At 39.8% G+C, this 24,715-nt stretch overlaps 2 protein-coding genes and 1 long non-coding RNA gene across 3 annotated transcripts in view; all 3 read left to right on the forward strand.

Moving 5' to 3' along the window:
- The window catches only part of LOC307135558 (uncharacterized protein), a gene marked incomplete at its 3' end in the record, with an annotated part of 31,164 nt that extends 29,457 nt beyond the window's left edge, over positions 1–1,707 (forward strand). Inside the window, exon 4 of the mRNA XM_079832128.1 lies at positions 1,682–1,707. Within this exon, the coding sequence (XP_079688254.1) occupies positions 1,682–1,707 (26 nt within the window). The remainder of the gene's footprint in view (positions 1–1,681) is intronic.
- Positions 1–24,715, forward strand: part of LOC307131184 — a 403,239-nt gene that overhangs the window by 296,332 nt on the left and 82,192 nt on the right. The gene's annotated exons all lie outside the window — the stretch shown is intronic.
- LOC307131170 (uncharacterized protein) overlaps positions 1–24,715 on the forward strand; it is a 129,203-nt gene that overhangs the window by 52,999 nt on the left and 51,489 nt on the right. The gene's annotated exons all lie outside the window — the stretch shown is intronic.

The raw sequence follows: 24,715 nt of genomic DNA on the forward strand, positions 1-24,715 counted from the left end.
ATAGTCAATCGTATTGGTGGCACAGAGGGGCCCCCAAATAAAATTCTGCTTAGGGCCCCATAAGGGCTTGGGCCGGCCCTGCATAAAGACATGGATGAGCGAGGTTGGTGTGGAGGAACTTGACTGGCCTGCACAGAGTCCTGACCTCAACCCGATAGAACAACTGTTGGGATGAATTAGAGCAGAGACAGCGAGCCAGGCCTTCCAACATCCAACATCAGTGCCTGACCTCACAAATGCGCTTCTAGATAAAAATTCCCATAAACACAGTCCTAAACCTTGTGGAAAGCCTTCCCAGGAGAGTTGAAGCTGTTATAGCTGCAAAGGGCTGGCCAACTTCATACTTCAGAAATATTATCGTTGCTTTATAATATTAATATTGAACCACTGTTCTCACATGGACTGATTTAAATATGTTTTTAGTACATTAATGGATCTTGAGAGTGTAAATTGCTTTGCTCCCTATGGAGGCCTCACTGAGCCTTTGGATTTCAACAAAAATATCTTCATTTTTGTTCTGAAGATGAACGGAGGTCTTATGTGGCGTTCACACCGTACGCGAATAAATCACGCTATTCGCGCAAATTTGGATGCTTGAACATTTTTAGTTTACTCAAATCAAATCAAATCACTTTATTGTCACACAACCATATACACAAGTGCAACAGTAGGAGAAATTCTTAGGTGCAGTTCCAAGCAACACAGCAGTCATGACATGACATGAGACGTACAACATTTAAAGCAACATCCAAGTGCTCAGGGGGGCACCACAAGAAAATGCTCTCTCCATCCACCCACCCCGGCTCTATAAAATTTGCGAACGCCGCCATCGCGGGCCTTCATAAAGTGCTTCATAAAGTGATCCATAAAGAGTGCTTCATAAACATCCATACCTGTGTATTATCTGACCTGTTTCTCACTTTTGCTTGAGTGTAAACAGGTCGTTGTTGCTGCTGCGTAAGTATTTGATTGACAGCCTGACAGATTCTCAGTATTTGCTATTAGTTATTAGTTAACCCACCTTCACTAGATCAGTCCTAAATTGTGTAAAAACTGAATGATTGGTCGATTACAGCGATGAAGAACCTTTTTTCTTACATTCACCTTACTCTGTGGCCATGTAACTTTTGTGGTTAATAAATATAACACCAATTTGTACATCAATTTCAGATTACATTTTCATATGATTCAGATTAGTTGTTTAAGACTTTACAGTTCTTCTACATATGTCCATCCATACAGACCTGTGTAATATTTGACTAATATTTGATATATGAATCATATGTGATTTCTTATTTTTCTCCCATTTTCTTTTATGTGTACCCATGTCTGTAAAATCTGTCCAGTTTACTGCATCCATTGCGTTAAGTAATCTTTCTAACAGACTGTCGGTCAGATTCTCAGTAGGGGAGAGCGGGGAGTGTTGTACTTATTCCATTTACCTATTCAAATTCACCTCCTTAATACGCCGATACAAATAAGCAGTATCGTGTGCATGGTTTGTTTCTTTTTTGTTTTTAAGAATTGTATTCACTATCACTAGCTGTTTATTTATTTTCATTTATTCATAGGGTTGAGGCTGATGTGGCTGTCAATGTAAGTAACACACACAACATGTTAATTAGACACATTAGTCATATCTTTATATTGATTTATGCACAAGTCTGTACATGTCCTGTAGGGTCCACATACACATTGCTGTCTTAGTCTTTAATGTATATAACATTGCGATATTTTAATTTACACGTTTTGCCATAAGTAGAAATTAGAGTGAAGGTTAATTTAATTTATCTATCTATTTTTTGAGCATGTGCAGAGTGTAATGTGTTGAGTAAAAACAAGGTTTTGTAGCTTAAATGAACAGCTTGATTTGTGTGAAATGTGTCTTTTTTCCGCCCACAGTAGATTGGACATCCTTATTTCCATCTATGTAAGAACTATTTTTAAATGTAATGGGGTAGCATCATCACCCAAAAATGCAGTTGATTTCACACATTTTTTTGTCATATACTGAAAATATGTTAATTACTGCATTTTGTATTTATTTGTTATTACATTGTCGCTCCTCTGCACAGTAAGTAATCATGTTAGAATTTATTGTAGTAGAATTGTTTTATTATTAGTAGTATTGTAATATTAGCACAATTAACTGTTTAATGAAGTTTGAATTAAGTGCAATTTTGTATTTCCTGTTTTCTGTAAAGAATGAAATTAACTTGTTTTTTTCTCTCTTTGTGTGTGTGTGTGTGTGTGTGTGTGTGTGTGTGTGTGTGTGTGTGTGTGTGTGTGTGTGTGTGTGTGTCCTTTACTGTCCTTTACCGTCCTGTCCTATCTATGCCTTTATATCCATTTTTCACCCAAACTTTTCTTGCTTGAATCTCCACCTCTCGCCCATTCTATTCTTTGTCTTCCAAACCCCAAAACATGCTGGCTGCTATCCAAAACCGCCGCTGCACTGCTTGCTGCTTTGCTTGCTGCTTTGCTTGCTTGCACACCAAACGCAATCTTACCCAAAATGCAAAAACCAAAACGCATAAACCCAAAACGCACATGCAAGCTTGCTAGCGCATCTTTAAAATGAAAGAGCCAGACCCATACCCTTGATCAACTCTTTTAAAGTACACAATCATTTTTTGATTAACCCAGCTTCACATCAATTCATTTACTGTTGTTATATATCAACTGTTGTATTACTATTGCTCTATATATTCTCTTGATTTATTTCAAATATTAAACTTTTCTGTATATCTAATTTTATAAAAGGCATTATCTTTGTGTTCTATTTCAAGTAAAAGAAAATATCAATATTTGTATCTATTACTCAGATATATTTGCTTGATTGCCAGTGCTGAAACATCACCATGCCAAGAAAAGGAAAGAGGAGTGAATCTCAGAAACAGCGCAGAAACCAAGAAGCTTCATGCGGCACCAGTAGCGATACCAACTCTGTATCAGGTATGAATGATGCGAACCCGTATGTTCTGTCTGTTGCAGCATCCCACTGTCAAAGTGATTCTAGGTACAACATTTACTCCAGAGGCCGCCAGTGTACATGCAATTCCTTAATGTTTCTAACTGTCCACAATGAACGTGTAATGGCAAAAATTAATTAGTTGACATCACTAATAAGAGACAAACCATAATCCAATTGTCTTTATTAAGATTTATTTTTCTTGCAAGAAAGAGCCACGGTCAACCACAGCCACTCGAGGCTGCCTTGAGTGTGAACTGAGGCCACAAAGAAGCCACAAGCTTCTTATACCCTCAATGTCTAAACACGGGGTAAAGGCAAGAAACACAATACACAAATGGTCCCTCTTTGTCTTAGAACTAATTTAAATTATCCGACACCTTTGGTTCAGGAAGGCTTTCAATTTCAGGTGTCCTGCCGCTACCCCCCTGGGTTTCCACAGACACTGTGTCTTTTGAGCTAAGAGAGGGGATTTGCATGGCTGAAACAGATGTTGACTTCTGTGTGAACGCAAACATAAATATAATTCTGTGATTAAATTTTTTCCCAACACAACCCATCAGCCAGACTCATTGAGTACTGCAAGCAAATCATCCCACATCACTGACCAAAAAGACAAGTCAATGGGGAGACCATCCATTCCAGGTGCCCTGCACCATTCCATGCTCTGCAGTGCAATCTGCAACTGTCCTGTGGAAATGGGCCTCTGAAGTTCAAAATTAACTTCATCAGGCACTTTCGGCAACCCAGTATAAAACTAATTGGCTGACTCATCTACTTCTGGACTCTCACTCATATACAACTCTGAATAGAAAGAAACTAATTTCCTAATTTCATTGGGCTCTGTTATGTCATTTCCAGTTTGAGTATAACGAATTAATAATTCAACTTTGCCCATTCTTTTTTTCTAGACCAAAGAACTTAGTCGGGCCATCCATCTCCTCAACACTGAAATCGAGTGCGGACCAACGCACCCTGTGGTTTATTACCCAATAGTTCATCTAAAATCTTCTTTTTGGATTTGAGGAGCTCAGTACGCCCTTGAGTCCTGTGGACTCCATTGAATTTTGTAGTTCCACTATTTCAATCTCTAGGTCTCTCATTGACCTAGAAATGTCTCTAGGGACATTGAAAGTGTGCTGACGGCACAGTTGCTGTATCTCTATTTAGCCATAATCCCACCACTGTCGTAGCGATCTATATTCATGTTTCTTTAACCCAAACATTTTCCAAAAATATTTAAATGTCTCAATGTAAAACTTATTTTGCAACAATGAGACATTAACCCTTCGAACCCGAAAAATGCACCTGTGCGTTTTGCTTGATTTTTCATCATGACCATGTAAAACAACTTAAAATACTCCGTCATTTTTGGCCTCACAGACATGAACGATATGTCTTTACAAAGCTTAAAGTGTCTATTTTTTTTTAAAGGGCATATTGCAGGTTACATTTTTTTTCGAGATTAATATATAACCATATGAAAAGGTAATGCAGGATTTAAAATGCATTAAAAAGACATAAGGGCACAAATTTAGTAGATAAAGTGGCCGTTTCGTTGGCCGCTTGTAAAAAGCTTTTTTTTTTTCAACATCGCGTCATATTACGTCACCAGAGGGAGTCGCTCGCGAGCTCTGCGTTGGCTCAGTGCAGAATAGGTTGGTATTCAGTACGAGTCTGTGTATTTTCTTTCGTTTTTCTATTCCAATTTATCATTGTCATGGTAAATGATTGTGTCCAGCCTGTCAGGACATCGAGTCCACAGGTTTCCTAAAAAAAATTAGGAATTCTGCAAGGTGTTTTGTGCAGGTGAAGAAATGGGACTTCTCTTCTGCATCTGCCTCGAAACACGAGGTGGTTTACACACGGAGGATTATCATCCCGGGGATATGATGGAGTCAAACATTGTTATACTCATGTAAGGCCATCTACACACTGGCTGCGTGGCGTGAGCATGGCGTTACACACCAGAAACGTGTCTGACGCTGCGCTGCTGCTGCTGCTGCTGCTGCTGCTGCTGCTAGGTAACGTACAGGGAGGGCTATACTTCATGTTAAACATACATATATATAGCCTACTGATACAGCAAAGACCACGGGTGCGTCTCAATCAGCTCCTGGTTCGGTAGTCAGGGCACTGATAAGGACACAAGTCAATGGGCTGACTCCCTGATCAGTGCCCTGACTACAAAATAGGCTACAGAATATTTTGTTCTGTATTGACAGGTGCAATATTTGAAATTTAAAATATTATTTATACTGTCTGTTTCAGCCGCTGGCGGGAGATGTGACTGTCACGGATCCGTCAGAGATGCAGCTCAGAGAAAACGTGAACTGTGCACCGTGACCTGAGTCTTGTTTTTTAAACATTTGCTAATTACCAAATCAGTTGTGATGAGAAACCGCTAACGTTATCACATAACGTTTAGTGTGTACGGATATTAACGAGTGGGACTTTTCCTGATGGTCAAAGCATATTAGTTAATGTTATTGGCAAGGATCAATACTAGATGACTATAACGTTACCAGCTTTGCTACTGCCTGATACATGATAATAATCAGTACAGTGTTGTAATCTGAGCAGTGTTCATATCGTTAGCTTTATCTAGCTAACACTGGTCTCTCCCCTTGTGAAAAATAAAGTGCACTTTAGTGTACTTTTTTAAAGTGTACTTATTGCACAAATAATATACTTTAAAGGTATACACTTAGTGTAATTGATTTCCAATGTATCACATATTAAGGTGAAATAAAATGTAATAAGTTGCCATTAAGAGTGATTTTTTGGAACAACTTAAGTGGGACTTTAATACAACTTTATACGTACTTTCATAATTGCTTCTAATTTCTTCAAAATATACTTAAAGTGCACTGCTCAATCTATTGAGAAGCAATTCATGTGAGCTAAAATATACTTTAATGTCAGCTAAATATACACTTAAGTGTGAATTAAATGTAATATTTTCGCCGCTTAAGTGCATTTGATTTGTATTTAATTTCAAATGTATCACAGCTTAAGTTAAAATGCACTAATTGCATGTTAAAATGCAATTAGTTGAACTTTTGAGTAATTTTTTGAACCACTTAAGTGAGATTTTAGTATATTTTTATATGTACTTTAAAATATGGTAAAAGTGTACTTTTGAATGTACTGACAAGCAATTAATGTGAACTAAAATATACTTTAATGTCAGCTAAAAATACACTTAAGTGTGGATTAAATGCAATGTTTTCGGCGCACTGAATGCACATTAAACTGTTTGAGAACCACTTCTCATATACAAACATGACCTGGCCAAGAGGCTACAGGAATAAATAAAAACATACTGTACATAGTACATAGTCAAACACATAACACATAGAACAAACAATTGAATTATAAATCGGTGGACCACAAAGAAAAAAAAAAGAATTAAAAAAAAAAGAATAAAGTGCTTAAATATGTATGTATAAATATGGTTCATGATAATCAGCAGGAACAAAAGTCAACTATGTAATTTTGGAGGTTTTGCTTAAAGGTGGAGATTGGGATCAGAGATGTAAGTTTCAAGGTATTTTGTAGTGTGTTCCAGTCATGTACTGCTGCAAAGCGTAAGGCATTAGGTAGAAGGGGTACTAAATTTAATCAAATTACTTGATCTTGTGTGATAGGTGTTATGAACGGCATGAAGAAGAGATGACAAATAGAGAGGTGTCTTGCCCAGGATTGTCTTGTATATAAAGAGAAACCAATGATGAAGCCGCCGGGTATAAAGGGAGGACCAGCCCACCAGTTTATACAGGTCACAGTGAAAAGTATGAAAGGGTGCATTAGTGACAAAACGGATGGCTGAATGATAGATTGTGTCAAGCTTTTTTAGGGCTGTGTTTGGTGCCATTCTGTAGATAATATCGCCATAGTCCAGAATTGGCAGTACTGTCATCTTAACGAGTGTGCATTTGGTAGCATGAGTAAAGGAAGCTTTATTGCGAAAAAGAAAGGCCAGTCTAGCTTTGACTTTTGTTTGAAGGTTATTGATGTGTGTAATGAATGACAGGGATGAGTCCAACCAGATACCTAGATATTTATATTTTTTGACATACTCCAGAGCCATACCGTTCATGCAGGTGATTGTAAGTGGAGTCTCAGTTACCGGTTTTCGGCTAAAAAGAATACATTTTGTCTTACTGATGTTAATACGGAGGTGGAGATTGTCAAAGAACTGCTCTATAGAGGTGAAACTGAGTTTGAGGCTAGAAGCCGCAGAATTGGGAGAGGAACCAACTGAGTACAAAATGGTATCATCTGCATAAAGATGAATCCGGGAGGTGCCAGCAGCTCTGGCTATATCATTGATGTAGATAGAAAAAAGGGTTGGGCCCAGGATGGAGCCTTGAGGCACCCCTTTAGAGATAATAAGTGGGTCTGACATAATGTTTTCACTCTTCAATTGCTGGGCACGGTTGGTGAGATAATTGGCAAACCAATCACAGCTAGAGGAGGACAGACCAATACTGGAAAGCTTATGTAAGAGGATCGTATGGTCGACAGAGTCAAAGGCCTTGGCGAGGTCTATAAAGGTGGCAATACAGACCTGTTTGCTATCTAATGCTGTAATTACATCATCAAGGACCTTTGTGGTGGCTGTTATGCACCCATGTCCCGTTCGAAAACCAGATTGCATGTCAAATAATATATGATTTTTATCCAGGAAATCATTTAACTGTTTTTGGACGAGCTTCTCCAGAACTTTGGCAAGGCATGGTAGGATGGAAATTGGGCGATAGCAATTTGGGTCAGATTCAGAAGAGGGGAAAAATGATGGCTGATTTCCAATCAATAGGGATCTCAGAGAGCTGTAGGGACATGTTAAATAGTCTTGTGACCGGAGCGGCAATAATGCGGGCTGCTGCTTTTAAGAACATGGGATCAAGACCATCAAGGCCAGCGGATTTGTTTGTATTCAGCTTGGTGAGTTCATCCTGGACTTCAGAGGTGGAAAGAGGCATAAAGGAGAAGCCACTGCTGCTTGATGGAAAAAGTTGGGCATTTGCTGAGGTTGTAATTGAAGTGTCCATTGAGACTGGATTAGGAATTGGCATTGAAACTGATTGGGTTGAATTAATAAAGTGATGGTTTAGAAGTGAGGCCATGCGAGACTTATCAGTAATAATAATGTCATTAAATAACATAGAAACTGGTAAATGAGGGGAAATAACTTTATTTTCCATTACCTTGACTGTTTTCCAGAATGCCCTAGCATTAGTGCCACGTGTGGGGAGTTTCTCTTTAAAATGCGAGATTTTAGCTTTTCTGATAGCCTGTGTTGCTTTATTTCTGCATTGACGGAAGGCCAGCCAGTCTTCTGGAGATTGGGTAGAGCGGGCCTTTCTCCAGAGGGCATTTTTATGATGAGTAATCTCAGCCAGGTCATTGGAAAACCAGGGACTATATCTATTTTTTATTCAAAATTTTTTCAGAGGGGCATGTTTACTCATAATCATACTGAAAGTGTTTTTAAAAAAAAGACCATGCCTCTTCCAAGAAGGGGAAGGAATTAATTCTGTCCCAGGACACAGCCGCAACATCTTGGAGAAAAGCGTGCATATCCATTTTTTTCAAAGAGCGCTTGGTTACAATTACTGGGGGCCTTTTGAATGAAAGGCCAGAGCGTATACATGCAATAGCGCAATGATCACTTATTTGACTGAAAACTCCCGCTTGATAATTAGACGGATTGTTAGTCAAAAGGAGGTCAATCAGAGTGGATGATGAGGAAGATTTAGGATTAGGTCTGGTGGGCTCAGTTATCATCTGAGTAAGGTTTAGAGCATCAAACTGTTGCAAAACTGAATCTGGGGAATTGATCATATCCCAGTTCAGATCACCCATAAGGACAAACTCGGACGATATGTATGGAGCTAGGAGTTGACTAAAAACTGTGAGTGCAGAAATTGGAGCTGAAGGTGCTCTATAACAAACAGCAACAGAGATAGAGAAAGTATTTGAAATTCTAAGCTTTAGTACCAGTAGTTCAAGTTGTTTAGGAACTGACTTAGAAAGAGCAACAGTACATTGCAGATGATCTTTAACATACATAGCTACACCACCACCCCTGGTAGCTCTGTCCTGACGATACACATAATAGCCTGGTATGATGTCGTCAAGATCAGTGTTCCCTTTTTTAAGAGATAGCAAGAACATCAGGCTTCAGAGATAGCAAGAACATCAGGCTTAGCTGTGTGCACCAATGTTTTTAAAGTGTCAAAATGCTTAGAATTCAACAGACTGCAGATATTTACATGTAAAAAACCCAATGATTTACGGTCACAAAATTCACCAAATGACAACTGGGCAGTAACGGAGTTAGCTGGCCCAGGATTTGGATGAACATTACCAGAGATAAATAACATGAGAATAATTAACATGCGTCTAAGAGCAACACCAGAACAAATCCATTGTTTGTCTTTTACAAAGGGCAAAGCCAGTAACAAGTTAGAGTCAAACAGTTCCTGCAGTAGCATAATCGAAAAATATGGAAGGATTCTAAATACCTGGGTGACAGAAAGTCCAGATTTAGTAAGCCATAAGGATGGGACATCTCTCGATTGAAGTCTAATGTTCCCCGACAGTGAAATGCTGGGGCAGACCCTAGAGTGCGTTTACCAGCAGACCCGGGATCCTGATACTGTACATGCAGCAAAAAGGTAAATGACAAAATCCAGAGAACCAGTAGAATTTTTATAAAGAAAAGCATGATTCAAATACGATAGTAGTGTAGCACAGGCTTCAATGTGTGCTGGAAAACAAGCCTTGATGTATCTTGATGTAAATCCTGAATCGAAAACCCCAGCCGCAGATCTAGGCTGAAGGCAAGCCAAACTGCAGCAGGTCCATGAAGTCCTCAGACCAGGTAGAGTAGGCCGAGATCCTCTCGAAAACAAGCAGGTAGGCTTCAGACCAGGTGGAGTAGGCCGAGATCCTCTCGAAAACAAGCAGGTAGGCCTCAGACCAGGTGGAGTAGGCCGAGATCCTCTCGTAACAAGCTGGTAGGCCTCAGACCAGGTGTAGTAGGCCGAGAACCTCTCAGAATAGCTGTAGTCAGATAGCATAGGCTTTAGTGTGTGTTGGAAGCGAACCACAATGCAGGTGGAGATAGATGTTGTTATCTTGCTGTAAATCCTGTTTCAAGAACCCGTCACAGATCTAGGCTGAAGACAAGCCACACTGCAGCAGATCCCTGGGCTGTAGCATGAAGATAGGCCTCAAACCAAATAATAGGCCACTACAGAAACTTAGTTTAAGATTAAATGAAGGCACTGTCTGGATTATTTCAGTGAGAGGTGCCATAAAATCCTTTAAAAAAAACTTAAAAATGGACAGACAAAGAGCAGACAGAAAGACATGCAGCCATCTTGGAAAGTGGGAGGGGCTTGGGGTTAGTGAAAATAAAATGGGGTTAGTGAAAATAAAATAAAAGGTGAAATAAAATGTAATAAGTTGCCATTAAGAGTGATTTTTTTGGAACAACTTAAGTGGGACTTTAATACAACTTTATACGTACTTTCATAATTGCTTCTAATGTCTTCAAAATATACTTAAAGTGCACTGCTCAATCTATTGAGAAGCAATTCATGTGAACTAAAGTAAACTTTAGCGCAATTTACATGTACACTTTTATATAATTAAATACATTTTTCTAATACAGCTGCAATTTAGTATAATAAACAAAAACAAATTGAAAGCCTCTACATTTATTGACAAAACTTTGTATTTAATCAAAAACTTTGATTATATTCACAATCTCCCTCATACAAATGTTCCTAAATCTACCCATCACAGAAAACATTCTGCATTTTTACATTTTCAGAAAACATTATTCTGTATGATTTATAAGATTGTTTCCTCATGGGGACCTAAAAAATGTCCCCACAAGGTCAAGATTTACTGGTATTACTATACTTGTGGGGTCAATTGGTCCCAATAACGTAGGGATTACCAGTACACACACAGAAGCAAACACACAGAACCTCACACACACACACACACAACACATGAATTAATACAAACAAAATGTAAAGAAAAGTATCATTCCATGTACAACACAAAGATTCAAAACTTTGGGTAACGCTTTACAATAACGTTTAATTAGTTAACTACTTCATTTAACATGAACTTAGAATGAATAATACTTTAAACAATTATTAATCATAGTTAATGTTCATTTCAACATTTACTAATTAGGGGTGTAACGGCAAATGTATTCGTACCGAACCGTTTGGGTACAGGACTTCCGGTATGGTGCACGTGTGTACCGGACAGTATGATGGCAATCTTTAACAGTCGGCTTGTTTTACGCACAGAACACACTTCAATCCGAGTTCCTACACAAACATATTAAGTATTCAGTCCATTTTGTCATGAAATTCGAGTGATAAATGACATTTGGATGCTCTTTAATGTGACGTGACAGATCACTGTTCAGGCACGTCAGTTCAAGCGACAGCGCCGAGCGAGTGAATGCAATCATCTAGTCATAGTCAAAGAATAAACATGAATTAACATCAGAAGGTGTGTTGAGGATACATTATCACGTTGTGTAATCGCTCAATCTGTGTTTCAACGGCAGAAAGACGTCAATAAAACAGCTTGTAAACAATGTCACGCAGCATCACATTTACCTCAGAAGTCATTCAGTGTCCACAGCTGTTAGTTCACTAGGGAAATCTACTTTTTCACTAAATATATGACCTATATTAGCCGTTATATTCATTATAGTCTACTGAACCTGTTAGTGATGTCTTGATTATTTAATGTATTGGAGTAATGTGCGTAATGTTTAAATAAATCTGTCATGAAAACGACAGCCACTGTGTATAAATTATTATATTATTTCAACAACAAATTGGAGTAAGAACATCATTTTATAATTAGATTTAGAAGTTAATGCAAAAACTGCCTAATGTGACATGTTTGCGTACTGTGCAAGTGCAAGTAAGGGCTCCCTATATAGTCTACACTTTACAGCATTAGCAGAGATCATTTTTATGTCTTTAAGAAACTTTTAGTTATAATTGAATCCATTTAAGGACAAAGATAATTGGTTCCGTAAACCACTTTTTAATAATAAAAAAAGCACTTTTATATTTAGTTTTCTCTCCCCTGCTGTACCAAACTGTCAGTTTTGTGTAGCGTTACATCCCTATTACTAATGCAATCTTAAAATCCAAAGCTGTATATGTTCATTAGTTAATGAACAATGGCTATAAATTTCATTAACTAGCTTTGAACTATATTTTATTAACTAAGGTCAACAAATATTAATAAACACTGTAAAAAAAATATTGCGCATCACGTATGTCAGCCTTTTAAGCAGCATACACAGCGCCTCAACTCCTCCCACAACACTTCTCTGATCACAAACGATCTCATTGGGAATCCCGAGAACATCAGCCAGAATTGGTAGGTCACATTTTCTCACGCGAAATTCATTTAGGCATTTGTCTTCTTCCATGTTATCAAGGTTAAAAGGTAAGTATTGCTTACAAGGTAAATCTAGGTTTTTAGACTTATTCACATCAAACAAGAGTAAAAACTCTTCTTCTGACAATAGATTATTATTTAATGCCAAAAGCAACCCTTCTCTTGCTTTTTTGAATGACATTTTTTGTAGTTCAATAAATGAATGAAATCTGCGTTGCGCTGTCTTGTTTACGGTTGCTTAGTGATCTTTACGTTCTCGGCTACGGCGAGTCGCAGTTTAAGTCGCGCATGCGCAATACAACGTCAGAACACCGTTGCCGTTCCCCTTCGCAGCTGTTGCTTAAAGTCCCTACTCTGTTTTTCATGGCAACGGTGTGTCTGATATCAAGATAACACACCGCATTCTACAGTGGAATTCAACCAAGCCATGTAATAATTTGATTTAACTCCCAGTACATTTGACCATATCTACACACAACACAACTTCTGCACTACAAATTTAGCCAAGATTGAAAAAGCAAAAATACGTGTCGCACAGTTGAACACTGCCTATCACACCATGATCTGACTGCTCTCAATTCACAACAACATGCATCCATCCAATCTACATCAGGCATTTTGACCAAAACTTGAAAGCATCCAATCCTCATCATCATCACAACTATTCCAGAATTCAGCAATAGATTCAAGCAATAATTAAACAAGATACTGACTACTCCACGATCATCTCCACCAATGCTTGCTGGCTGTACGAACAACTAGCTAATTAAGTTGGTGGCTAAAGAAGGCTAACATTAATTGCTAAAGAGTTAAAACAGCTGATCCCTTGTGTGCAAATGCACAAGACCTAGCCATAATAATACCAGTAAATTTACATATCACATCTTACCTTTGTGGCAATGGTCTGCAGATCCATGCTGTGTACAACAACATCCATTTGTTCTACAGGTCATCACTTTGATGTGTTATAGTCCATGGCACTAGCAACCTGGTATGGTGTTTTATATATACTGTATGAAGGCTAAAATTACTTGCTCGTCTATGATACCTTGGCCAGAAATTCTGGCCAATCCCAGCAAAGACTAGGTAGCCCCGCTCGTTCCCGCTCGTTCACTGTCCATGCCAAACTGTAAGCTCATTTGAAAAAAAGAAGTGCGATAGTCATTTAGAGAGAATAATACCAGCATTATGTCAAAAAGAAGTGGACAGGATATCAGAGCTTTTTTTAAAGCCAAGCAGACATGCACAGTAAGTGCCTAGGTATCTTATTATCGACTAAATGAATAACCCAACCTGTCACTCTTTTTGACAATGTTATTAGCTAGCTAGCTAGCTAGCTAGCAGTTACCCGCAGCACACAGTTTGCTTAACCCTCAGGTGCTCTTCATTTGGATGTACCACTTGTTATCTTCCCGGTCAGAAATGACCGGGCACCTAAAAATTGTGCCATCTGTTGATAGAAAATTAAATAAAACTTGTTATTTCATGTGTTTACCACTAGATGCCTGTATAGCGCTCTATGGAATTTTTTTGTGAAATCTCTAACGTTAGTTGTTTTTGAACCAAATTACTCACTTTTAAGATGTAGAATTGACTGTATTTTTTAGATAAATTCTCAAATAATACTTTTTTGCCAAGGTGTATAATAAAAAAAAAAAAAAATTGATGTGAAGTGTACACATTTTTGGATTATTACTACAGTCAAACCTGAATACAGAGAACGCATTTTGTTACAGGTAACATTACAATTCAATAAAATAAACCAAAAAAAAAACAGTAATGCTTTATCACAGCTTATTATTATTATTTATATTATTATTATTAAACATTCATTTTATAATTATATTAATTATAATTGTTATGTTTTTTACTGTTAATGTTTTAAAGGGTCACCCCTTCATTGCTGCGCACTTTTTTTTCTGCATCGTGGCCGATTTGTAGAGAATATTTGTGTTTTTGTCAATTTCCCATTCATTTCCTATGGTCGGTCGGACCGCAAAAGTGTGACATTTTTGTACAACCACCTTCAATTTCCAATTATTTTATATGAATTATTACATTTACGGTTTGGAGAAAAGAAGAGAAGATATTACAAGAACTGCTGTAGACTGTTGGGTGTACACCACATAAAACCCACAATAAAAATTAGACAGGCCAAAATCAATGGGGTTATCAATCTTTTTAAATTTGTTTTATTAGGAACAGGAACTAAGTGAAAGGCAGGAACTGGTGGAAGACAGCAAAGAGGTGAGGTAGCACGTTCAAAAACAGAAACAAAGTCCTAAAAGGAGAAATCAAAAACAGTTTTTGTTTAAAAAAGCACAATAAAAATGAGACGGGGCCAAATCAGTCAAATTACCATCCATCTTCACTGTATTGTTTACATTATTAGGGACAAGAACTTACTGAACGTCAGGAACTGGTGCACAAGAGAGAGGTGAGGTCAACACACAACAAACAAAAAAAAAGACAGGTACAGGTTAATGAACAACAATAATGAAAAACAAGTTACATTACATATGGTTTATATCAGGAACAGGTCCCAGGTCCATCTGAAAGAAAGACAGACAGGCAGGAACAGACAGATGAGCATGACGAGGTGAGGTCTGCATATATCTGGAGAAAAAAGCTATACAATTCAAATAAACAGACAGCAACAATAATCTTAAATGAAGCAACATTACTGTTTGACAAAAAAGATTCCACTTACTAAACTACTGCATTATTTACACAAATAACTATATACAAAAATTATGCCATTAACTAAACTACTACTCAATTACACCTTCATTCAAATCCATTGAACTAATTACATTTCAGGAGCAGCCAGCTACTCAAAATGAGGGGATCCACCTCAAACATCCTTTTGACTGTCCGCACCAGCCCAGTGCAAGGGATATTGAGCCACTTACCCAATCAAATCGGACACTAAGGTTCCAGGACAGCTGGTACAAAGCGTTCCCCTGGCTACACTACAGCCATCAAATAAAGGGGGTTTTGTGTATTCATTGCATGAATACCTTTGCGCAGAAAACCTCCCCCTTGGCCAAAAGTGTTGAACCAACCTTCATATCGGCAGGCTTCAGAAACTGGAGAAAGGGTAGGGAAGCTTTCAGTAGGCATGAGATCAGCAAGGCACACATTAAATCTGTCAACACACATACGCATCTACAAAATTCTGTAAGAATGCAATTATGCAGCCCATCAGCAAGTGCTCAAGAGGCAGCCAGGTCTGCTCTCTTACAAATTGTAGGTGCTCTGAGGTATCTCTCCAAACAGGGCTTGGCTCTTAGAGGCCATTTCAACGAAGAGGGAAACTTCCAGACTTATCTCAGGGATAAGGCAGAGGATGACCCCAACCTGGCCAGCTGGCTGCAGAAGCATCACACCTACAGCAGCCCTGAAATACAGAACAAAATGTTGAGCATTATGGGAAACACCATAATTAGGGGGGTTGCTGAAGAAATTTCTGCCTTACCTGTACTGCAGTACTCCCTCATAATGGATGGAACCCAGGACATTAGTGGAACGGAGCAGATCTCCATCTGCCTCCGCTATGTCGACAAAGACCTGGAGCCAAGGGAGGAGTTTGTGGGGATGTACGAGGCCTCTTCCACAACTGGCGCACATCTTTGGAAAATTGCCTCCGATGTGCTGCTCCGCCTCAATCTCCCACTCTCAGGTCTTCGTGGCCAAACATATGACGGAGCGGCAAACATGTCGGGGCACATATCTGGGATGCAAGCTTTGGTCCGCAGAGTACAGCCGCTTGCCATTTTTGTCCACTGTGGGCCACATTGTGTGAACCTGGTCTCTCAGGCAGTCTCCTCATCCGCACCAGTTGTGAGTGATGCCCTCACATGGATCCATGACCTGGGTTGTTTGTTTGGCCAGTCTGGGAAGTTCAAGACCATCTTTAAACAGATAGCCATATTTGAAAATGGCTCGTTCACCACCATTAAGCCGTTGTGTGCCACAAGATGGACTGTGCACACACAAGCCATCAAGTCGGTCCTCACACAGTATGAGGTGGTCCTGGCTGCACTGGAGGAGATTGCTTCAGATAAAGGAAGTGTCTCAGCTCCTCGAGCAAGAGGCCTTCTAGGCCATTTTCACAAAGGCACCACTGTCCTTGGCCTTGTAATGGGGCAGGATATCCTGCTGAAGCTGGAAGGCCTCAATAAAAGTTTGCAAGGGAGAGCAGTATCAATTGGTGGGATGTTACAGGCTGTGGATTGCACCAAGAAAGCCTTCATGACGAAGAGAACAAGCAATTCATTTATGAGTCTTTACTCGAGAGGGGTACTCGAGAACTCGCCTCATCTTTTGATCTCGAGCCAATAATGCTGCCACATATTAGGAAACCATCCAACCGATATGGTGGGCCAGCAAACAGTCACATCCCATCTTTTGCAGAGGAGTACTTCCAAGTACAGTTTTTCTGTGCCACCGATACAGCTGTCACTCAGCTGGATGACAGATTTAGCCAGGAGGGCCTTGGCCACCTGGCCAAGTTGGAGGAACACCTTCGGACAGGTGAGTCGAGTGAGGTAGTGGAGCTGTACCCGGAGTTGGATGCCGAGCTGCTGCAAAGGAAACTGGCTATGCTGAAAGCAAGCTACCAGTTCCATTCTTGCCAGGAGGTCATTCAGATCCTGAAGACCATGGTGCCAGAAGTGAGGCGACTGTTTCAACAAGTGGAGGCTCTGGTTAGGCTGTTGCTTGTGGTCCCTGTGTCTTCTTGCGAAGCTGAGCGGAGTTTCAGTGCCCTAAGACGTTTGAAAACCTGGCTCCGCTCCACAATGGCACAGTCACGGCTCAACAGCGTATCAGTCTGCCATGTCCACAGGGAGAAACTGAAAAATATTGACAGAAAAGAAATAGCTGTGGCCTTCATTGGAACATCCGAGAGGCGTTCACATCTCTTTGTCAAATTTTAGTAGAGTTTTTTCCAGATCCTGCTGAGATGTCTTTTAACCCTTTCTATATTCTTAAGCTGATAATAGGCTGCCTTTTTAATTGTCTTTTATTCGTTCCTCTTTTGCTCCAAAAACGACCACCTCAGTTTTTTCATTTAATTTAAAAAAGTTCTGGTACATCCAGTTGTTAATTTGTTCAATGCATGTACTCAGTAGACAGTTGTCCAGCTTGTGACTCGCACAAGTGCATTTTGTGTTCTGCTTTAATAAAAATTAAAAAGCAGTACTTAATTTCTATTTTGCAATCATTAAAAAATCTCCTGAACTCACATGCACTTAATTTCTGTTTTTTTGTTGTTGTTTTTTTACAATCAATTACACACACACACACACACACACACACACACACACACACACACACACACACACACACACACACACACACACACACACACACACACACACACACACACACACACACACAGTGTTCTGCTAGAAATAGTAGCCTAATTAAAAAACAGCCCTTAATTTCTCTTTAGCAAACAATTCAAAATCTGCTGAATTTACATCCATACCTGGTCAGATTTGGACACCTCTTTTCAGTCTAGTCCACACACAAAGGCTGGAGCTCAACACTGGCTGGCTGGCATAAAGAAGGAAGGACCATAATAAAATGTATTAGATTGGCATCAGTGACAGAAATATAGGCAATACACACACAGCAATTAACCAGTCATAAGCTCTTATAAATCCTTCCTTTTCTCGCTTACATGTTTGACTCTACCGCCTGATCCTTAGTTACCTGGTTTAAAGGTGCCCTAGAATGAAAATTGAATTAACCTTGCCATAGTTAAATAACAGGAGTTCAGTGCATGTACATCACATACAGTGAGTCTCAAACACCATTGCCTCTTCCTTCATATGTAAATCTCGTTTGTGAAAAACACCACAGAAAAATAGGCGAATCTTAACACAACACCAGCAGTGATGCAATCGATGGGATCATTAATATGTACGCCCCCCAACATTTGCATATGCCGGCACATGTTCACTATCTGGTGAAACTGCGCAGCCAAATCATCTCTGCAGGTGAACAAGCGTCACGCGAGGATAGCGAACATGTCATGACAGATCATGGAAACAAATGTTATGTTCCAGGCTGTGCAGGGGATGTGAAGACGTTTCATACTCTTCCCACTGATAAAACATGTCAAAAGGCATGGCTGATGTTTATTTATAATCGGATACCGCAACAATTTATTTCGAAGTTGTTAGTTTGCTCAGCCCATTTCACCACGGACAGTTTTTCAAACCTGGGACAATATCAAGCAGGCTTTGCTCAGCGTCCGACACTGAAGAAAGGTGCAATTCCAACCATATTCCTGCAAGCAGTAAGCGATTCTATCCACTTCTTGACTGTCTAAACCATTTCTGATTACATTGAAAGTTTCTTAGAGAGACAACATTAACGATAATATTCCTGTTGTTGTCTATATCCAACGCAAGATGCTAAACAGTAAGAATAGGATAATCCAAGTAGTTTACATAACTAAATGGTATGTCTAATGACAAAGGTTAATATTATTTCATGCCAGTGTTGTCATAAATTACAAAATGCAACCATAGATACGTAACATACTATGTTAGTTTAGTTGCTTACACATAGCTCACTCGATCCTTCTAGCTAACGTCACCACCTCCACCATTTAAGTTGAAACGATAGTAATTTGATATTTATTTATTTATATTTTTGACAACTGAAGTATGATTATATACTGATTCATATATATATAAGGTTGAATGCCTAATCTCTCCATCGTCAAGACGGTCAGTAAAGTTGTGCCTGCAATCATTGAGCCGCAGTGAAACAGCCAATCAGAGCAGAACTCTGCATTAATATTCATGACCCTTCCAAATAAGGCAAAAATAGACCATTTCATCCTGGGGAAGATTTCTAGAGTTATAAATGGACCTGTAAAACCGTATCTGGACAATTATTGACCTTAAATAAGCCATATACCCTCTATGGAGATACCAGAGAACAATTTAAAATGTTGTTTCAAATCATTCTAGGGCACCTTTAAGTTAACCACTAATAATTCACTTTTTACATAAAATAACATGCAAATGCTGCAACTCCATAAATTTTACCTTGTTAAAAATACAACACATGGGAAGACTGGCAGAGGGTAGCGTTGGTAATTCATTTTGAACTCCTGTGGTCTGACCTCCAAATAACGCTACACCGAAGATGCTTCAATGCTGCGAACTGTGTAACAGTCACTTTGTGCTTTGATGTTAACCTGAGGTAAAAATGAGAACTGCGCATGTGAGTGAGTGTCAGTTATAGATTTGACAGGTGAGGAGAATAGATAACCTTTGTAGACCTTTGTACTCTTTCTTTTATTTCCTTTTATATTCGTGACCAGAGTTTGCAACTTTACTGTGGCAGTTAGCAACTACTAGGCTTCTGGAAGCTGATGTTGCCGGCTAACGTCAATGATAGAATTTAGCTGCTAAAAGCTATCAATCTAACATGCTGCTCTTGGTCAAAACTATGAGAGAGGATTTTTACTGATTGTCAAGAATAAATTAATACGTTACCTCCTCCACATGTTCATGCAGGTGGCCAGCAGCACCACAAACACAATTGCCAGTCAGGAGAAGAAGTGAAGTGAACGCGTGATTTTTTCCCCCCAAATCACTTTAGCGGAAATCCCGCCCTGCAGCCAAATTCAGTGGTTTAGGTTACGGTGACGGGTAGGTTTAGGGATCCGTGTTTGGTGTAAGCAATCTGTACAGTGATTGACATGACCAATGAAAACTTTAGCATCATCTGCAGGGTGCACGTCAGCTAAGCTGAGCTGCACCTGCCTCAGTGACACGATGACCCACCCCTCCACCAACCTAGAACTTATCGTATCCCAATGTTACAGTTGTTGCAGTGTTATGAACAGAGAAGCGTGTAGCCAGCGCAGCAGCAGAACGGCTAAATTGAACTCGAGGTTTTCAACAAAAAAAAGTGGTGGGTACAAAATGACTCATGACGAAATCTGGTGGGTACCCGTCCCCCCCGAAATCGACGCCTATGACAATGTGGCTCTAAAGGACATATTTAGAATTGGACTAAATGAACCCATTCAATCCCAGTTGCCTGGGGGAAAGATTCATTGGTCACTGGCCCAGTATATTGACCAGGCGCTACTGTCGGGTGGCTCTGCTTTTACTGTGGGAGTTTTGGAGGAGCCCCAAAATCCTATAGTACCCTCCACATCAGCGAGTCCAGCAACGCCACCTGTCCTGAGTCCAGCGATCACGGCTCCAGCCCACGTCCCGGGAGCCGGCTCGTGGAGTAACACATATACAGACAATAAAAGTTTATCAGAAATAACAGAAATAGAGACTATTACTCCGATTAATAGTGATTAATAATAATCAATAAGAATACCGTTTATTAAAACACACAAACTGAAAGTGAACACAAATATTAAAGGTCTTCATTGAAATTACAGAAATTGCACACAGTAAAACACACGTATTATTAATTGAAATAATACAATTTTCTTTTGATTAAATTTTAAACAAAATTGTTAGCTTTATGAACTGATTTGATTTCTTAATGAATTTTTTGCCTATAATACACATTCCCTCTACAGCAAAATACGCCATAATAAAGGTCCAGTGAAAAAGCGTGATATACCATGAAATCGCCAGAAAAAAAAAAAAAATGTGATTAAAGATTTTTTGGTCAAACCGCCCAGCACTAATAGACAATGAGTGTTTTCTGGTTAAAAATAAATATAACATAGGCCTCTGTGAATACATTAAGACACAATGGGAACATGTCATGTAGTACCTCTTTTGAAATCATCGGCCTGTGCTCTCTTTCCTTTCTTCTTTTGTGAAGGCTCTGATGAATCTGGTAGGTTGTACAGATAATTATGTCTTGTTTGAATCTTGAAATACAGAAAAATAATAATTATAACTAGATAAAAATGTTTGAAGGCAAACTTTAAGTTGGCTTGAAAAAGCCTAGCCAGAAAGTTTGAAGAGTTTTTAAAAGCTTGTAGTTTGAAGCTTTTCAGTTTGAAATAGTTTAACTTTTAGTTTTGTAGTTTTAAAAGATAGATAGATAGATAGATAGATAGATAGATAGATAGATAGATAGATAGATAGATAGATAGATAGATAGATAGATAGTCTTACAAATATATAAACACTATGATCAGTTTTAAGTGTGCAATTGTATATCGACATGAAATATCAATTCAAAATCACCTACGTGCATTATAGCTGCATATTTATACTCGAAATTGCTTTGACACGCTACCACGGCTGATGACACCTAAGGGAACATCTGCCAATTCCACCAAGTGGTTGAAACGTATAATTTTTATTAATTAAAATTACTTTTAACATTTAAAAACAGACATGTTAAAATTCCACAGCTTGATTGTATTGGTAAAACTGACTCAGTAACGCACAACACAACATTGGAATTTGAACATTAAAAAAGTAATTTTAATTTTGCACGTTGGCAATTTTGAATTGATATTTCATGTCGCTATACAATTGCACACTAAAAAACTGATTGTAGTGTTTATATATTTGTAAGACTGGCAAATCTTTAGAACAATGGCAAGGAAAACGTCTTGGTTACATATGTAACCATCGTTCCCTGAAAGGAGGGAACGGAGACGCACGTCGGAACTGACCGACGAATAGTGATCTGTTTTCAGAGACCAATCTACTTCGAGTGTTTAAAAATGAGCCAATGAAGATTGGCATGTGATTCACACATTCCACGCACCGCCCCGCAGCGCGGGTATAAATAAGGAAGTGGAATGCCGCATCATTGTTTTCTGCTGAGGAGCCGAACTAGTGACTCGGCCACCTAGCGGAAGCACAGAACCTGGCGACGGGACATACGTCTCCATTCCCTCCTTCAAGGAACGAGGGTTACATACGTAACCGAGACGTTCCCTTTCAGTTTCACCGACGAATTGGGATCCCTACCAAAACGCAACATCTGGCACCGAAGGGGTGACAGAGGAGCTCGACAGGGTTAGCCGTTCCCGGGGAACACAACTGGAGACAATAGATGCACGTATCCGGCCCAGAGGGCAGGAGTGGCATTGCAAGCCAACATTTGAGAGCACCTGGGATGTGAATGGCACGAAGCAACCTCAGATGCTTCTGACTCCAAGGGAGGAGGTGGCGGGCGAGTTGGAGCATGCGACAGGAGCGTAGACCACCCTGATGGTTGATGTACGCAACGGCCACAGTGCTGTCCGTACGGACCAGTACATGTTTACCACATAGCGGCCCATTGAGGCGGCGCAGTGCAAGATATACCACAAGCAACTCGAGGCAATTGATATGCCAATGCAATTGAGGTCAGGTCCACAGACCTGAAACTGCATGCCCATTGTACGTGGCCCCCCAGCCCATGGACGAGGCATCCGTGAAACCCACAGCATGCCTAGACACCTGTTCTAAGGGCACTTCGGCCCGTAGAAACGAAGGGTCCAACCACGGGCTGAAAGTTTGCCGGCTGTAAGGAGTCACTGAGACCCGTTAGTTGCCGCTCTGTCATGCCCACGTCGGGACCCGGCCATGAAGCCAGTGCTGAAGCGGTCTCATATGAAGCAATCCGAGCGCCGTTACCACAGCTGCAGATGCCATATGCCCCAGGAGCCTCTGAAAAAATTTCAGTGGGACCGCTGTCCTGCCTTTGAAAGAATTCAAGCGGTTCAACACCGACCGGACTCGCTCCTCTTTGAGACGCGCAGTCTGGCTGACCAAATCCAACTCCATACCGAGATAAGAGATCCTCTGTGTGGGACAGCGTTTGCAAAGGGACTCAACCCTGTTTGAGGTTTCATAGTCTCGACAGCGCATCTAAAGCGCCGAGTGACGTGCTGGGTAGCTGTGTCAACCCCTGCTGTCAGCCGGCGCTCGACAGCACACGGCGTGCTGAACGTTCAAGCCTTTGCGAGAAAGGTGAGACGAACAACGCACCGACGTGATCATGTTCTCCACCCATGTTTATGTGAGGACATGGAAACAAACGCATTCAGAAACACACGGTTTGAATGAAATCTTGAAAAAGACGCAGGGTCAAACCGTGTTGCTCTTTTAGAAAAGGAAAACTGCTCTTTTAGGGCTGAAGCACTCAGCACGTCGAACGTGACCGACTGAAAGGGAACTAACTTTACCGCACTCCGAGTGGTCGGGAGCATTTCTGTTGTGTTGTGCTTTTTCATTGTGTTGCGGCTTTATTTCGTTGTGTTGTGAACTTATGTATGCTTTTTAAATTTCGTTGTGTTGTGCACTACTGGGCCACTGTATCAAGCCTGCATTTATTTGATTAAAAAAAAAAATACAGAAAAAATAGTAATAGTAATATTGTGAAATGGTTACTGTGATATATCTATTTGATTAAACACATGTGAGACCACATGGCTGATTTCTCTGGTCACTTTTTTACTGACTCAAACTTGAAACACCAGCATGAAGCGCTTCAAAAAGGCCCCCGCTCATTAGCCTCGGAATGCAAAATGTCAAATGCAAAACTTACATCTCAGTTACAATTTAAAATTTACATTAAAATATAATTCTGTGACACAAAGCTGAATTTTCAGCATCTTTAGAGCAGTTTTCAGTGTAGCGTGACCCTTCAGAAATCATTATAATATGCTGATTTACTGCTCCGTTATCAATGTTGGAAACAGTTGTGATGCTCAATATTTTTTGGGAACCTGCAGGGCCGTTTTTAGGCATAGGCAAACTAGGCGGTGGCCTAGGGCGCCATTAGTAGGGGGCGCCAATAAGCGCTTATCTGGCACTGATGTTTGTGTGTAAAGGGTGTCACGGCTACCCTAAAATGTTATTGCCACCCCCACTAGTTCCCCCACACAATTAGATCAGAGAACTGTCAATCTGACGATTCCTATATGCCATCAGATCAGAGTAGGCTACTGTCAAAAAAGTTTGCGTTTGGAGCCCTCAACAACACCATTAGATCAATGAACTCGCTCAATGCTTTGGCAAGGTGATAGGTTTTTATATACATCTCAGCATTAATCTTTTAGTTAATCAACCACATTATCCTCATTATTTTACTCCACTTCGAATGAATAGAAGTGTGGCCTTTTTCCTTTGTCTTCTCTCTCTCTCTCTCTCTCTCTCTCTCTCTCTCTCTCTCTCTTTAAGTGAAACATACCCTAGACATATGTTTTTCATATATGAAGGCGCTATCTGTTCAAATGGAGAAAAGTCCCAAGTTTCCCTATTCCTTGCATTGAAAGGACCATTTGGGCCCTAGTGTTTGGACGGTGGAAATAATGATTACCAGATGTGT

Source organism: Gobio gobio, assembly GCF_949357685.1.
Source record: "Gobio gobio genome assembly, chromosome: 1".
In the NCBI taxonomy this organism is placed as follows: Eukaryota; Metazoa; Chordata; class Actinopteri; order Cypriniformes; family Gobionidae; genus Gobio; species Gobio gobio.